This window comes from Rhipicephalus microplus, unplaced genomic scaffold (genome assembly GCF_043290135.1).
Source record: "Rhipicephalus microplus isolate Deutch F79 unplaced genomic scaffold, USDA_Rmic scaffold_49, whole genome shotgun sequence".
NCBI lineage: Eukaryota > Metazoa > Arthropoda > Arachnida > Ixodida > Ixodidae > Rhipicephalus > Rhipicephalus microplus.
The window spans coordinates 1,861,452-1,878,002 of NW_027464622.1; the positions used below are offsets into that span (position 1 = coordinate 1,861,452).

General features: G+C 44.7%; 1 protein-coding gene across 4 annotated transcripts; it reads left to right on the forward strand.

The window, feature by feature from the left end:
• The first annotated feature begins 40 nt into the window (after positions 1 to 40).
• Positions 41 to 15,101, forward strand: LOC119161957 (uncharacterized). Of its 4 annotated transcripts, none has more exons than XM_075884847.1 (3): positions 41 to 603; positions 2,539 to 2,714; positions 12,258 to 15,101. In XM_075884847.1, exons 1-3 carry the CDS (start codon positions 41 to 43, stop codon positions 12,347 to 12,349), a joined length of 831 nt encoding a protein of 276 aa, XP_075740962.1. In that variant the 3' UTR covers positions 12,350 to 15,101. The 4 variants fall into 4 exon arrangements, with proteins under 4 accessions (XP_075740962.1, XP_075740963.1, XP_075740960.1 ...); XM_075884848.1 differs by having other exon boundaries at positions 13,175 to 15,101; XM_075884845.1 differs by having other exon boundaries at positions 2,543 to 2,714.
• The last annotated feature ends 1,450 nt before the right edge of the window (positions 15,102 to 16,551 follow it).

The window sequence follows — 16,551 nt, forward strand, 5'->3', positions numbered from 1 at the left end:
ATTAGGGACCTGATACAGGAGCGACTGGCCTGATGACGACATGGACGACGACATTTTGGGAGCGGGATCGAGGCTACTGGCCGCCTCTGCAAATACGATAGTGGATGGACTGAAGAAGTACTTGCGACCCGTCAGCCCCGATTCGTTGCCTCTGCCGAAGGACACGAAAAGTTTGTTCGACTTTGACAAGGACGATTCCTTTAGCCCGGTGCCCCAGTCGGTCGAGCCATCCATAGTAATCTTTCGGGGCGCAACAGGGCTTGTCACTGACATCACTGACTTCGGTGGCACAATTGAGGTCCAAGACCAAGCGTGTTCAGTGGGCTCTCTGAAGGTGAACTTCCTCAGTGGTGTTTTTTACAGCAATGGGGTGGGGTGTACGAAGCGCCTGTGTGAGGTGCTCGGCTGCGGAGACGTGGTGTCGCTGGACTTCATGGTTGGAAGCAATGGAGGACATGAGGAGGTGTGGTGCGACCTGGTGTGGCAGGGGGCGCGACCCCAGGGTGTAATTCAGATGAGCCCCGAGGATTTTTGCCGTCAGCTGCAGATCAAGGTCCCCGCACGTCATGGGGGACCCTCGTACGAAGACTTCCAGCTGGAATTGTGAGTCGGATTTGCCTTTGCGCACCTTTCCTGCTTTTGTCCGTAGTCTCAACACCATCACTTATTTTAGCATCACTAACAACGTTACAGTGCTAAGAGCATTTGGCTGAGTGGCTCTGTGTTCATGGTGCTTGGTGGTAGGCAAGGCTGCTGGTGTTATTTTAAACAAAACTTTTGCAACTTGCATATTTCAGTGCCAAGGTTGCTTTGGGAAAACTGGTGCCAGGGAGGGTACAACAGTGGGATGCTTGAAGGTGCGCTGGTCACCTGGGTATTTTACTTGCTCTCTCTGGAAAGTTTTAATCAGTGCAGGAGTATGTATGAATTTCGCAGCGCTGACGTGGTGTGCATGTCATTCCCTCTCTTCTAGTTCTTGTGTTACTTTGTCCTAGATATCTCTTCATATCTTGCCAACAAGGCAGAATCTCTCCCATAGCATTTGCACTGTTGTAAAGTACACCTTTTAGGACATTGAAAGTGGGTTTATTTTGAGGTAGAAATTTCAAGATCGCTTCAAATGTTTTTAATATTGGCGAGTCTTCTGCTAATGTTTCATGTGAGGGTTAATTCTCTACACTAGAAAGGCATATATGTTGAATTTGTCAGCTGGCTATTGGGTGATTGGCTATTTCAGGGTTTGGCAACATTTTAAGAGGGAGGGCCCCATTGAATGAAGTAGACCGTGGAGGCTGAATGGCTAATTAAAAAGGGGTGGAGCGCTTTGCTAGCATAGAAATAAAAGAAAAAGTAAACGAATGGAGTATTATGCAAAAAACTAGAAGAAAAGTCATGTTTGGTTGTCAGTATGCATATCGCTAAGTTGTAATTTTCAAGCATAGGTACTAAAACCCCACTTGAGGTCCAAACTTCCATCCATGCCAGCCTTCAGATAGTGAGTCACAAAGGGAAGGTTCTTGGAATGTGCCCTTGGCTGTGTGAATCGAGAAAATAAGGCTTGTGCAGTTTGGACTTATGTTCGTACTGTGAGCCCCACTTATACTTTTTCAGTCAACTCTCACGCTCAGCAGTTGAAAGCTGCTTGTCATGGAAAAAAAATTTAATTTTGCAGGCGGCCTGGGAAGTGTTGTTCACTCGCAGTAGCATGGGCCGAGATCTTGTACCCACTCCAAAAAAGAAAAAAAGGAACAAATGGTGTCGCTGCATGTAATTGGTTGAAGCTTGCATGAATGTCTCTTATGTGTGACGTATGCAGGACAATCGACCAATGGCTCGAGAAAAAGGTAATGTGTACAAGATCCAGGTCTTGGTGTTCATCTGATTTAGTTTAAACAAATGATGCAAGCAGTAGCTTAGCGGGTTCTAAGAGCTGGATATATTAATAGAGTACAATTGACCATTGAGGCAGTAGTGCTCACCAGTACTAGACTACGAGGGGCGTTAGTACTTCCTTGACCCTCTTTTTGCTGTACTTGTGTTCCATGCAAATTGGCAGGAGCTGGCTGCCCACACCCATGTGTCAACATTAGCTTTTTTAGATTACAAGGCAGTTGTACTGAAATTGCAGATTGAGAACAAGACAGCTTTAGGTGGCACATATATAGTGGAGCGGTTGCGAAGTATATTACATTTCGAGTAAGAGAGAGTAGATGCGACACCCTGTAGTGTTCATATTATAGGTTGACGAGGACGAATGCTGGGCATGGAGCTGTGGTTTTATTTCTCGGCTGTGACACATTTACCTAGGAGGTGAAGCGATTAAAAAAATAATGAAACCTGCGCACATTGGTGTAAATGTGGTTTGAAAAAAGCCCAGATAGTCAAAAATAATCTGGAGTCCGGCCCTGCCCCTGTAACGCAGCGAATGTAATGCCATTGCTTACGTACACTAAACCCTAGAACTTGACTCGTGCGGCTTCACTGTACAAGTGAAACTGTTCAAATGACTACAGCGCCCTTTTTTTTTTGTCGTAACAGGGAGGAGGCGGGCCACTGCATGTCCGCGCACACAAGTATATCGAACAGCATCAACCTACACAGGAGAAGGAGCCACCACAGTCCGCCATCCTTCCCGCCAACGTCCAGCGAAGCTTTGCCGTCTTCGCCATCAAGGAGCATTCACTGGGATCGTGCCATTCCACATGGCATCTGCGGTGAGTTAACAACAATGCCGCCCTCAACCAACCGAGTACTATTAAAACATGTCACTCTGCAGACTACTTTGCTGATAGCTTTGCCGCCATAGCGACGCTACATAATACTGAGCAACCCCCTAGCGTACCTATGTTTTCCGTAAGAATGCTTTCCCCCCAAGTCATGTCATTCCCAGAGTGCCGTGGTTCTATTGAGAGGTCAGAAGATGAATGCAGACGGTTTCGCGTGCATAGTCAGCCAGAGTGATAGCCACAGCTATGCACCTGTTGCCAGAGGAAGACAGGGGAAACTGGCCAAATAGGTCTAAGCCAACGCGAAATAACGGTTCTGCTGAAATGTCCAGGGATCGAAGGCGACCCCCTGGGAGCGTCGATGACGTTATGTGGCACTGACCACACACTGCAGTGTATCCACATATGGAGCGTGAAAGCCTGGCTGACGGAAGTGTCGGTGGATCTAGTCGCAAGTGCGCGATACACGAAGGTGACGGGCGGTTGGAAGGTCATGAAGTGTGTGAAGAACATCCGAGCGGAGCTGTTTCGGAGCAGCAAGTAGCAGGGTTGGTCTGTCAGGGTAAAAGTTGTGGGGTTAGAGCGTACCATTTCGGAGGACGAACGAGCAATAAGTCTGTTTGGTGGTCGACGAGTCTAGGCGTTCGATGATCGTATGCAAAGACGCATCACCGTGTTGCGGTGCATCATTGATGGACGTTTTGCACTGCCTCCGTGATAAGCCAGTCTATGACCAAGTGACATCATGTGATGACATCATGTGTCGTTCACATAATGTGACGTCGAGGATATGTTTTGAAATTTGGCTATCTGGTTATATCACGTTGACATCATATGTTGATAGCGTGGCGATTCTTTTTTTGCATCAGTTGTGTTGACACGGATGCCATGGGATGCCAACCAATGCTTTAGCCTCAAAAGAGAAAAAAAGCACTGTGCACTAATCTTTGCGTATACAAGCTTTCATGTAACCTGAAAAATATGGTAACTGGACATAATAATAACTTTTCTGCCCATTGTAAACTCTTTAAAGCTTGTGTCCCAGTCAAATTACAATGGTTCAGTTGCTGACTGCAAGTGTGATTTTGTCTACGAAATAGCACTCGGCTGCACCAAAATCTACATTTGACAGGCAGGGCTGTCCTCTTGAAGAACAACACACGTGTTTGCTGACAATGTGAAGAGTGCATGTGACAACACTCTGGCATGTCATTACGAGGAGTGGTCAGTGCACCCTTCTTTTTGAGTAAATTAGATTTCTTATTAAAGAAAAAGGGCTGAAGCAAATAAAGACAAAACATCAGAATAAAAGCAGCATTTAGGGCAAGTTGGTACAAACTCGGTAAGACTGCTGAACAAAAAGAAAAAGGGCACAGACAGCAGAGAAATCTTCTCTGTTGTCCGTGCCTTTTACTTGTTGCATAGTCGTACGGAAACATCAGAAGCATTCTTTGTCAGGAAGACAGAAGATTGGTGCATCAGCATGCCATTCATTACTTCGCCTTAGTGACGAGGAGTTATCGTTTCTTGGCCATTATTTGCAGGGTAGATAATGTTATATCTAGTCTTACTCTCCATGGGTCTAATTCCTATTTTCTGAATTTTGGAAGCTTAACTTATAAGGGTAGAGAAATGGCTGGCCTTTTTCATTAATAAAATGCATTGAAAGTTGGCACATGTACTACTACATCTTTTCTTGTTTTTGTTTTTTCACTATTATTTGCATACTACACCTCCCACATCTAGTTTAGCATGTCCTGTTTAGTTTTTAAATGTTGGCTTTGCTGTCGCTGTGTCCCTATTCATTTGCATTTGGCAGACTCATGGGGCTCGGTTATAAATAGCCGGTCGTGTTTTTTTTCTTTTTCAGTTGGAAATTCTCTCGCAACTAGTGCTCTCTTTTCCAACGACATAAGCCTAAGTACTGCACTCTTGATGTCGAACCCATCAGCTTGTGCTTCACTGTGTTCGATTTTTGGTGCATTTCAGTAAAAATGTTTTCTTTAAGATGCACCAGAAACACCATCACTTGCAACACATGATATTTGCAACACCAGATGCACCAACATTCTCACTTTAATGCAAATATTGGTGCAAACTTGAAACTTGTCCAACTTTTGGCACGCTAGTGGATTCATAAAGTAATCTACCCATTGTCTGTTGCGCTTTGCTATCAAATTCAAGGTCACAGGTTCGATTCCCAGTCATTTTGCCTGCTTTGCGACAGGGTTGAAGTAATTGTGTTTGGCTTGTGCAAGTGCCTGTAGCCCTCATGATTGCCTGTGCATTGCTTTAGGATACTGCGTAAATGGGTCTGATATTTTTGTTCAACAGTGGTCAATCTGTTGCTGTTTTGTCTAGTCCTGCAATAGCTGGAAAGCACCAACTACTGTTGCAGTCAAAGCCTGCTTCAATGACTGCTGCTTCAGGGAAATTTTCGGTACAATGAAAAATTCACTATTCTCCCTCAGCACGCCTTGGGAGTAAATGCATAAATATCTTCATAATGAACACTTTTTTTTGCCATTTGCTTAAACGAAATTTGGCAATGCAATTTCAGGCCCATATATGTAATGCGGGGCATTAAACACAATCTTGAACATTTTTATGCATGGTTTGAACACGGAAAGTAGGTGTAAGAAATTTAAATCGTGTGCTGGCACCATCAACAAGTGCTGCGTTGACAGAGCGGGGGGGGGGGGGGCACCATTACATAAAGATGGCAATGAGATTGCCCTGCTTTTACCACTGGCTTGATTCTTAGCCGCAGACAATCCAAAGCTGAAGTTCAGTTGCTCGGTTGCCCATACTGCCGGGCGCAATCTCGAAACGATGCCTTTTTAAATGCAAATCCTTTCTGTTCTTCATACACTTCGCCAGTGTGGTCACTGGTCAGAATGACTGTTCATCCGCGTTATTAACGAAATCAGCCTGCCACGACAAGTGGATGAAAAGACTATCATAGAATAACGTGCAAGTTACCACTTCGTAATACCACGTCTGCTTCTCGGGGTTGTCAGATACCTTTTGACGGCGGACAACTGCTAAACGGGCAACTGTTTGGTTAGTTCACGGAACCCATTGTTTCAGTGTGCATTTCAACTTGCCGTCACTATGCATGTGCGAGCATTGTGTCACAGTGCTGCTGGGAAAGAAAACAAAGCAGCCGACACTATTTGAATTTTGCGAATAAAACTTTCTTTGTTTTGCTAGTTCAGGTCAACTATATTTTTTTGGATTTCGCTTCAATGAAAATTTGTCCGCGCCCCATCAATCTTATTGTAGCTGGTTTCAACTTTACAGTAATACCTCGTTAACTCAAAGTTGTAAAAACCGGGGAACATTTTATGATAAATGGATTTTCGAGATAAGCAAAGTTGCACATTGCCGGGAAAAAGCACTTTTCAAAAAAATCATTATTACTTGCCGGCTCTTTAATGGTAGTTTGTACTCTTTTTTCTCCTGCAGGTATAAAAGAGAAAAAAATAGGCGTACAAGAGGCTTTAACCGGCTGGATTGCGCCGCGCTGCCATTTTATTTAGCCTAGAAAAACTGCCTAATGCTCCTCTGCTTTCCGGTCGTACTCGGGCCTAGACAGGCGTCCTCTAGCTGCTTGACGCATCGCATCAGTCTATCTTCTTTGTCGTTGCACTCGACGTTATTTCAAAGCAAGCGCAGCTAATTTCTCGTCTCTGAAGATGTTTGCATCGTCGTCTCCACCGTCCTCTACAATGTGGCCGTTAGAATGATTTTGGCGTCCGTCATTTCTCCAGTCACCGCCACATTCTGCTCAAACAGCATAATTTTTGGCGGCACCCTTACCTCTAAGCTTGATAACCTCTTGACAAAGTTTCTCACAGTCTCTGCTGAAATTCATCCAGCACCTTCTGCTTGTTTTTCAGCATCGTCGAAAGCATAGACAAAGGAATTCCTAATTCCTGCTCGATGCTCAATTTCATTCGGTCTCCTTTCTCCGTTTTCTTAATGAGGGCAACCTCTTTTTTTAGCATTAGAAACTTGCACTGCTTCGACACCGTGCTTGCTGCACTCACGCTAAGCTGCCGTTCCTCACAGTCGTTGAAAAATCTGTACTGTTCTGTTCGCACAGGTAAACGGAAATCACACCTCAGGGAAAATCACAAGCACTGCACTTGCAGTGAGCAAAAAAGAATTATCACGTGGTTTGTGCAGATGAACAGAAGTCACACATCGGGGAAAATTATGTGCCCTGCACAAAGTGAACAAGGCAAACTACGCGAAACATGGCCAGAGGGCGTCCCTGCTCAGCCCATGTGTCACATGATGTGCCTCAGGGTTGCTTCACAAAGTTGATATGTTGCAGGGCTGAGACTTCGCGCACTTTGCATTCCGTGTGCTCAGATTGGGGTGCACGTTAAAGAACCCCAGGTGGTCTAAATTTCCGGAGCCCTCCACTACGGCGTCTCTCATTATCATATAGTGATTTTGGGACCTTAAACCCCACATATCAATCAATCAAATCACTTTGCATTCACGAAAAGCATTGATGTAGTCGCAGGCGCAGCTAAATAAGAAAAAAAATCAACGGATATCAGGCATGGCAGCATTGCGCAAACCTTGTGAAATGTTGCGGCGGCGGAATTTTCGTTCCACTCCCAGTCAAGGTTTCGAGTTGTCCCCTATCCGACCCAAAAATACTTTGAGATGAAGGGAAAAGTGTACATGGGATGTACAGGAACGTGTTCGGTGCTGGTGAAAATTTCTCCTTAGCAAATTTTTTGAGATATGTGTTTGAGTTAAAGAGGTATTACTGTAGTTTCGTTACGCGAGGTACTCTTTCGTGATGAGGCACGGGATGCTCAGAAATTGTGCGTTTCCAGTTCGGTGGTGTGGTGCGGGTACTAGAATTGGTTGGCACAATGCCGACACGGTGCAAGCTGTGGAACAGTTTTTTAATTTTCACACGTTTTTCAAGGTGAAAACACAATCTACCTTGCACAGACATAATATATGTGCATAGGAAGTGTTTTAATGACATCCACGTCTGCGTGCTGTGTTGTGTGTAAATATGCAAAATTTCTGGCAATCTTGAGGAATTAGAAGAAAACCTTTTCTTTTCACGTTTTTTTTTCGAAATCTTGAGAAAAATAAAAAATAAGTGTCTTTAGTATATGGCAATAGTTTTGCCAAGTGTCAAAAGTAATGGCTTTTGTAGTGTATATAACCGAAATTAAATGTTTTTTTCCTTTTTTCACAAACGAATGCGGCATTCAACAGATTGAAGGCAGCCAGAAGCATCACCGCGATCTCATTTAGCTCTCATTGAATGGGTGCGGCTTCCTAAAATTGCTATGGCGGTTAGAACAAAAAACCCAGAATTTGGTCATGGCTTCGACTAAGGATCAAGATAGTAAAAAGATGAAGTCCAAACTCTTATTCAGAGTTAGCAGCCCTGGCTTCATCTGTAGCTTTCATCATCTCAAGATGCACTTGGAAAAGCGCAGCTGCTGTGCCAGTGCTTACAGACCTGTTTCCTGCCACAGGTCTCCTTGACCGTGAAGTACATTCACGCTTCTTGAATTAGCCCAAGCCACGGAGGAAGAATTTTCGAGCAGGCGAAACTGCACTCGCTCAAGCGCCCTCAAAAAGTCACGAAATCGGGCACAGCACTTATGAGCCCTTTGTCCTGAAATTCCGCTAACGAAGAAGGTAAAATCTGCACGCCGCTCTCATCACACTCTCATTCAAGGCCACTGTGCTCCGATTTGCCGTTCGTGCTTCACGTCCGACTGGGTGTTTCTATCCGGCTCCAAATTTTAACGCGACAACATAAAAGCTCGTTTCCCAGGAAGGCTGACGTCAGCATCGTTAGTAGGGAAGGAAAAATTAAGGTTCTCCATGACTGTGAAATTAAGAAAGATGCAAATGTTTGCGGTTCTAGGCATGTTTTAGATAGAAATCGCATTCACACATTCTTCATTGCACACAGCTGTTCGACTTCAGAGCTACAACACTGCATGAAGCTACTTTGAAAAAAAGAACTATGAATGTCATGCAGTGTCATGTAAAGTGGATGGGCAGAGTCGCCATCCGAGAAGTGCTTTCCACAAACGTAGTCACGAGGCTTCAGCTGGCGATCTTTCCTAGGTATGGTGCGAGCCCACATTTCCAATGTCATTGGGTCACTAACTACATTCTCCTTGCAGGATGTGTAATTGCTGTTGCATTTTGACCGACCATGTTTCCGCCTCATCCTGAAGATGAATCTTGCTCGAATTCTGCAAAGCGATCTCCCTTGTCGCGACGTGAAAAGGGCGCGCAATCAGTCGGCGCAGCTGGCACAACGCAGTGAAGGCACCGAGATCACCACAGAGGAAGGGAGAGCATTAAAGAAACAGAAAGCCTGCATATTGCAAAGGGATTTGCGGCAGCTTGTGGGGAACTTTTTCTCCCGATGTAACCCGCGCATACGCACCCACGACATGCGAGCGAGGAGCAAGAAACATGCTGCAGACGTTGTCTAGTCTTGAGCCATTACTAGCAGCTCGTTTTGATCGCTTTGCGGCTCGTAATTCGAGGAGTATCAATTAGTAACTGATGCTGAAATATCTGTTGCATCTAGTCATTCATGTTACACACAAAAATGGGGAAAGTTTTGCTGTGCATGAGGCGCTATTATGATTTTTATGTGTAGCGTTCATAGAAGCGCGTGTAGAAGATGGCAACACGTCAAAAGCGTCACCTGCTGAGCGTTGCCGCAAACCACATCCCTCCGTGATGCTGTCGCGTTGCCCTCACCCGCTGGCACGTCCTGGGAGTTTCTCCTCCTCAAATACTTCTTTCTGTGTGGTCGAAAGCATTGCAAAAGCTGCTTGCACACTGCTTTTTAAGCAGACTTCCCCCACAGATAGCAGCTTTGTATGAGGGAAAGTCAAAACTGAACAATAACGGGTACCAAAACATTCAGAATCTCCCCCCCCCCCTCGCAACATGACCACATCAGATCACACCCGATCAATGAAGCTACGCAACTGTAGACTCAAGCTAAGCTGATGCTGGAGGAGCCGACTTCATGTGATGTCGATGATCTAGTAGCGATCTGCAATCTAGTAATGATGTGCCTTATGAATTAAGATACGACCATTATAGAATTCCACTTGTCCGAACCGCGTGTTGAACGCAAGCGCTTACATATTTAATTCCCAGTCTTCTCAATAAACATTCACATGGTGTAGAAATCGCTCAGAAATTTTTGTCTCTGAGATCTTTCGAAAAATATATCAAAGCTTACCTTCTATCCTGTCCTCAAGATTGATGCCGTAATTACTCGAATCTAACGCTCACCTTTTTTTTCGGTTAAGCGAGTTCATAAATCGCATGCGCGTTAGAATCGAGTACGAAAAAAAATGAATACGGTCATTCAATTACCATCGGCATTTCCAAAATGGCCGCCTGCTACGTGCGTCAGCATAGCGCGTCGGCTATTTTTGCCTATGTGTTTCCTATGTGCGGCACTTCGTACGTGTGCTAAGGAGTTCGTCATCTTGTAGTGCATTAGCGTCGACGGCGTGGAAATGCCGGCTCCAAAAACTCGAGTGCACACGATGCCGCTTTTAAAAGTCATCGCGTGTGCAGAAACGGACAGAAATCGGGCCGCATCGCGGTCGTTCGGAGTTCCAAAAACGTGCATTCGAAACTGGCGGAAACAAAAGCAGAAGATTGTCGACAGCAAAGCTTCACGCAAAAGCTTCAGTGGACCACAGCAGGGTTGGTTTCCGCAAATTGAAGAGCTGCTCGGCGAGTATGTGCTTGAGCAGCGAGCGGCACAGCCACCCGTGGCGACAGAACTGCTCCAAGTGCGGGCTATGCAGTTAGCCTTGGAAAAAGGGCTAATGTGGAGCAACTTTAAAGTGAGCAGGTGCTGGCTAACTAACTTTATGAAGAGGAAAGGCTTTTTTCTTTAAAGGCGAACGGGCATATGCGAAAAATTTCCGGAGGAGTACGATGAAAAGCTTCACAGTTTTAAGAGGTTCATCCTAAGCTTGTGGCACAACAACGGCTAGCTGCTTGGGCAAATCGGGAATGCCGGTCAGACGCCTCTTTACTTCGACATGCCTGGCACCACAACCATCGAGAAGAAGGGGCGAAGCAAGTTCGCGTGCTGACATCGGTCCACAGTAAAAGTACAGTGACAGCAATGCTCTGTTACACGTCAGATGGGGGCACAAGCTTCCCCCGTACCTCATATTTAAATGGAAGACGCTCCTGAAAGGAGTAGTTTTTTCGAGTAGTGTGATTGTGCAAGCCAACGAGAAAAATGGGTGCGCGTTGCAATCGATGTCTTACTTTTCCTTTTTCATCGTGTACACTGGGTGTGTGTTACAATTGAGGGCGCGGTAGAATCGAGTAAATACGGTAAATTGTGTATATAGCAGTCATATGTTTCTCTAGTTTCGTTATTTGTAGTGTTACGACTCTTGATTTATTGATTGATGATTGATTGAATCGATTGATTGATTGATGAGTGATCCACTGTCATTTGGTGTTTTGGTATGATGTGCGATGTTTTGGTTTCACTTTCAATGCCTAAGCTTTATTTCTGTGCCTTTTCGCCCTTGGAAATTTTGGCCAATCTTTTCAACTGCGCCGAAATAAAATGAAAAAAAGTTTTTTCGTAATTTTTCTTCTTTTTTTTCGCACTTCGCATCTATAGTCGTCTGGTGCATGGTTGTTTTGCACCGGCACGCTTGTGCCAAGCTGGCCCTGTAGGAAGAGAGCGCGTGGAAAATTTTCGAACCGTCCTGTCATGTGTGAAACCGCTGGCATTGGTGTTCCACCGCATTGGTGCAGTGGTTACAGTTCTCAGCTGCAGACATGAAAGTTGCGGGCCCAGTCCTGGCTAAGGTGGCTGCATTTTGGTGGTGGCAACTTGCTGTCGGCGGCCCGTGTTCCGTGTTGTGTGAATGTGAGTTGGAGAGCACCAGGTGGTTGACATAGACCTTTTGCACAGAGTGCCCACTTGGTACTTCTTTAGTGTGTACCTTGTGCTGAACAGGGCGTTCTTGCGTATGTCACGCTCTTATGGACCTCATGTACACCGTGGTAAAACCTTGTTAAAAGATCTTTCCATTCCTGAACGTCGCGGGGTCTCTGACCGACGCTTCGCGATTCCCATAAAAAAGGCTGAGTGACTGGGACCGCTGACTTCCCCCTTGCTGAACCAGAATGACCGTTTCTAGGCTAGGCGGCGCAGCTAAAATAGCCGGAGCTAGAGATGTCTGTGCGGGGGAACTAAATCGCCAAAGTCCGAGACCTTTCGATATCGAACACAGATGCTCTGCTCTCTGAAAGGTTGTAAATAGAGTAAATAAACGTCATGTTTGTGGCATAAAAACCCATCGCAAGTGAGTTATTATAATCGATCTTTTTTTTATAACAAACTTGCTAATGTTGGATTGAACGGCTTATATCAGCTTGTGTTGGTGAACTGGTGGTTGATGTCGGCTTGTGTTACCGCATGTTGCTCTATACCTATATATTTCTTTATTTTAGGGAACTGTGCTTCGTCGTGTTGCCAGGATGATGGCCGAAGAGCTTCACGCGCTGCAGCATCAGGAGCGATTGGCCAAGGGCTCGGTTCGTGATGTGGCTACGCAGACAACAGAACGCGGCGTGCATTCCGTTCCGTGACGAGACTCTATACACGAGGAGTAAGAAGACATAAAGAAACGACGAAGAGAAATAATGGCGCTCTTATCGAGTGCCCGACTAGCCTCGACGACCTTGACGTTGTCACATCGTGCCTTGGGAAAACGGAGGGTGGGGGTGGAATTAATTGTGTGTAGTTGCCACGGTTAGTTGTGCGTTGCATTTTTTTTTGAGGGGGGGGGGGAATGTCACATCATAATGGGAGGGAATCTGGTTCCACAACCCTGCTTGCTTGTTGTCCTTATTGTTATTTTTTATTTGTTGTCTTTTTCGTTGTTATATTCTTTCTGTTTATATTCATTGTTATATTATTTCATTCCTTTCATTTCATTCCAGTCGTGCACGTTTTTTTTCGTACTGGCAGTTCTACAGCTCTCTCACCAATATATTTTTATAGGCATGTGGGTGCTTTTAGCATCAATGTCGGCACATGAACGTTGTCTATGATGTCAGGGTAGCGCTGTAACTGAAACGGCACTGTCGTAACCTCTTTACGAGCTGGAAAATCGGTAGTTAAATGTTCAGTCTTGGGAGTGGTAGCGCTGAAGTGACGAATAACTAAACAAAGATGCAAAACATACCTGATTCACCTCGTCTCTCCATCATTTCGTGCCAGTTTAGCTCTACCTCCTAGACCGTAAACTTTGCCCACATTTCGTTCTTGCAAAGCATTGCTTTATCAGGCTGTGAAAATCAATCTCTGCATTGAGTGTGATCTGGCATTGTTCGACATTTGTGCCCACAATTGCGCGTGTTTACAGTTTCAGATAACACTGCCCACGCCTTTCCTGAATGGCACGTGAGCCGAGAGTCAAGCTAGCGGACTGTTCTTCGGTGAGTTGTAGAAAACTCAGCTCAATATTAATAAGCATTTATCACTCCATAATCGTTGTTGAAGAAGTAGCTAGTGATTTGTTTATACAATGGGGAACATTAATTGGCTCATTATATGCTTGCTATGTTAGTACAAAATGAGTATGAATAGGTGTCAGTTTCGCTACTGAATACAAAGCCACGATTAATGAGCTAAATTTTGGCAAGTACATTGTGGAGGAAATTATGTCAACAAGCGCATTGCTTGAAATATTCATTGCCCATGTTTTAAAGTTTGACAAGAGTTCTTATTAAGTGAACGGAAGTAAATTGGTGCTAACCCACATAAGTGCATTTGGAATCGGAACAAAGAGCATGTAGTCGAAGTTCCATATGCTTTGCATTTCAAATAAATAGCTTTATTGGTTAACAGGAATCAACACTGTGTGTAATTGTACGTCGAGAAGGCAGGAGTATATATTTCAACATTCTGGCAGACCACGGTGCCAAAAATTAGTTAAAGAAGAGAGATAGAATAGATGAAGTTCATAAGCATACTCAGTGGCAAGCAGGCGAAAAATTTTTTTTAGGTTCACCTCATTATTGTTTAATGTACAGTTAGGGATATGAAAAGATTGCTGCAGTTTACCTGAAAGCTAGCGCTTTTAGCACACAGGCCCACATTGACAATGGTCTTTATCTGTGTTGTAATTTCAGACGAAACTGGTATTATTATGCATAAACGTATCTTATATGAATTGACATTGTGCGATATGTAACTGAACACGTAGTACCCATAATCAGTGTTAACACTACTAACAAATCAGTTATAAAGTAACTAAAAGTTAGACTGCAAACTGTGTTGGAAAACATGTATGTTTCTAAGGTTTCTGTGTTCACCGGCTTCCCTGCCACACATGTTTTCCAGCACTGTTGGCAGTCTATGTGAAATGAAGCCACTTGGTAATGTTTTTCGATGAAATTGATTGACAGGTTCTGTTTGTTGTGATGTCCCGCTTCGCCGAATTGTAGCGAACAGATTAGCTTGGTGCCATGTGCGCAATGGTGGCAAACGAACCACTTGTGCAATTAGTACTTATATTGATCCACGCATGACGCTCGAGAATGCACGAGTCTTGAAGGGAATTTTTGTTATGCCTGTTCTTCGGCACAGTTTGCAAGCTTGGCTAACAGGTAAAGTTAGGAGCGTGTCTTGACAGAAATGTTGGACACTGCCCTCTGTGCTTCTTTGATTGTGAAGTGGTTATACATTTCGTATTTTTCTATGCTCCCGTTGCAACCTGACGTACTTTACCATGAATGAATTGACGTCGATTGACGCAGAAACAAGTGGGTGTGGAACCACGTCCCATCTTGTTAGTTGTTTTTCCCCTTCTGTTGGTACTCAGTTTATTCGTGATAGCGGCCTCGCTGGCGACTGTTCATGCCTTTGGTGTGCTTGTTAAAACACACTCCACGGCTATCCTCATCTGCGTGTGCCAAATTGTGAATCGAAGGGACTAGGAGGCAAGACTGATATTTTGCAGGCCCGAGCATTCGAGTATTCGACCCCCTGCATACAACGCCGAGATCGCTATTGTTGCATTTTTTTTTCTACAATGGGTGTTGTAGGCTCACGACGTATATGGATTTTCTTTCCTTTACAATAATTTCAGATCTGTACAGATTTCTACAATGCGCAGTTCTTTTTCCCTCAGAAGCTTTTTTCGCTCCTTTTCTTACTGAATGAATTTTCAAAGTGCTCAAGATTGTAAGGTTCCAACAATGTGCACGTCTCTTTCTATCTATTGACTTATGTTGTCTCTTACTTTGTGACATAAGGTGTAAAAATAAAGATGAACCTTTCACATGTTTCTTATTGTTCAATAGAGTTGCTGCCATAGGTGCTTGTCTGTTAATCACAACCAAGTGTGTTTTGTTAAACACAAGCAAATGAATTGAACAGTTAGGCCAGGGAAAGCATAGATGACGTTGTCTTTAATCATAGAGATGCAAGTTTAAGTGAATTAAAGGGGACAAAAGTCACTCTTTAGGCCAGTTTAATATGAGCTGACCACCTTCAAGGTTTCCTTCTGATTCTCTACCAACAGACTTTTTTCATAATCCGCAGCTATGCTTCCTTGTGCTACATATTTGCCCAAATAATGGCGGAACCCCTCCTTCTTCAGCACCATTTCCTAGTTGCACATACTATGGCTTGTATATCATGCATGTTTGTATCAATTATGCCCCTTAAATTTCCCCACATCATAGGGCAAGTAAATTGCGCTTGAACATAGCGTTTGCTGAATGTGACTAGCCACAATTAGTATGGCTAATTGCATTGCAGAAAAGCTGGCTTTACAGTTTTGAAAAGGCTCTATTGAGCTAGGACAAAGGTGCCTCCCATCCACTTCGTTGGATGTTTCTGTGCATGTATTTCTAATAATGTTAGCTGATGTAAACGAGTCCCTCAGTGAAAATTCTCCTTGTTTCATACTGAGACTGGCACCTATAAAACAAGTGGGGCAGCCTGTGCTTCTCATGCTTGCATGGACTTGATTGGCTTGGTTTGATTGCTTTATTTATAAGCAACAACATTCCCAGTTTCACTACATAGCATTAGTGACGTGGCATGGTATTCGTACATATGTGGTCCAGTGTCATGTTGTGCTCTGTATGCTGTAGAAAAAAGAAAATGGTGGGGGGCGGCGGGCCTATGTGCCATCCCTGGCAGCGCCACTGCATGTGAATAAGCACAGCAAAGGCTGCATGTGCAATCCTTTATTCTGTCATATGTTCTGTCTCCCTCTCTTCTCACCACCTCCTGACATCGATATATTATCTCATTCAGGCGTACAAAGTGCAAATTATTTCCGCAATAGCACAAGGGCACAGTAAGTGCAGCTGCTTTGCTGTGGTGGCAGTGTGAACAAGAGGGCCTATCCCAGTGTCACAAAACGAGCGCTCAAAAAAGGCGCGCCGCTAAATTCTCGCGACGAAATGCCGGAGTGACGCCGCGAGGTTAACGATAAAAAAAAAGAAAGAAGAAAGAAAACAAGCATCCAAAGACTCCCCGGGCACGCGTCCTTCTCCCATCGGAAGCGTGAACTCGCCGACGAACCTCCTCTCATCGGCGCCCGAGCAAGCCCTCGAATGTTCTAGATGGAAAGGGGCGGGGTGATGCTGGGTTGCGTCATCCGTCGCGGACAGCCTTCGAACCGTCTCGCCCTCTCCCCAGCCTTCGCTGCGTATCGCGCCGACGAAATGACGAGAACTTTCTGGAATCTCGCGCGGAAGGTATTTAATGGAGCAGCAGAGGTGA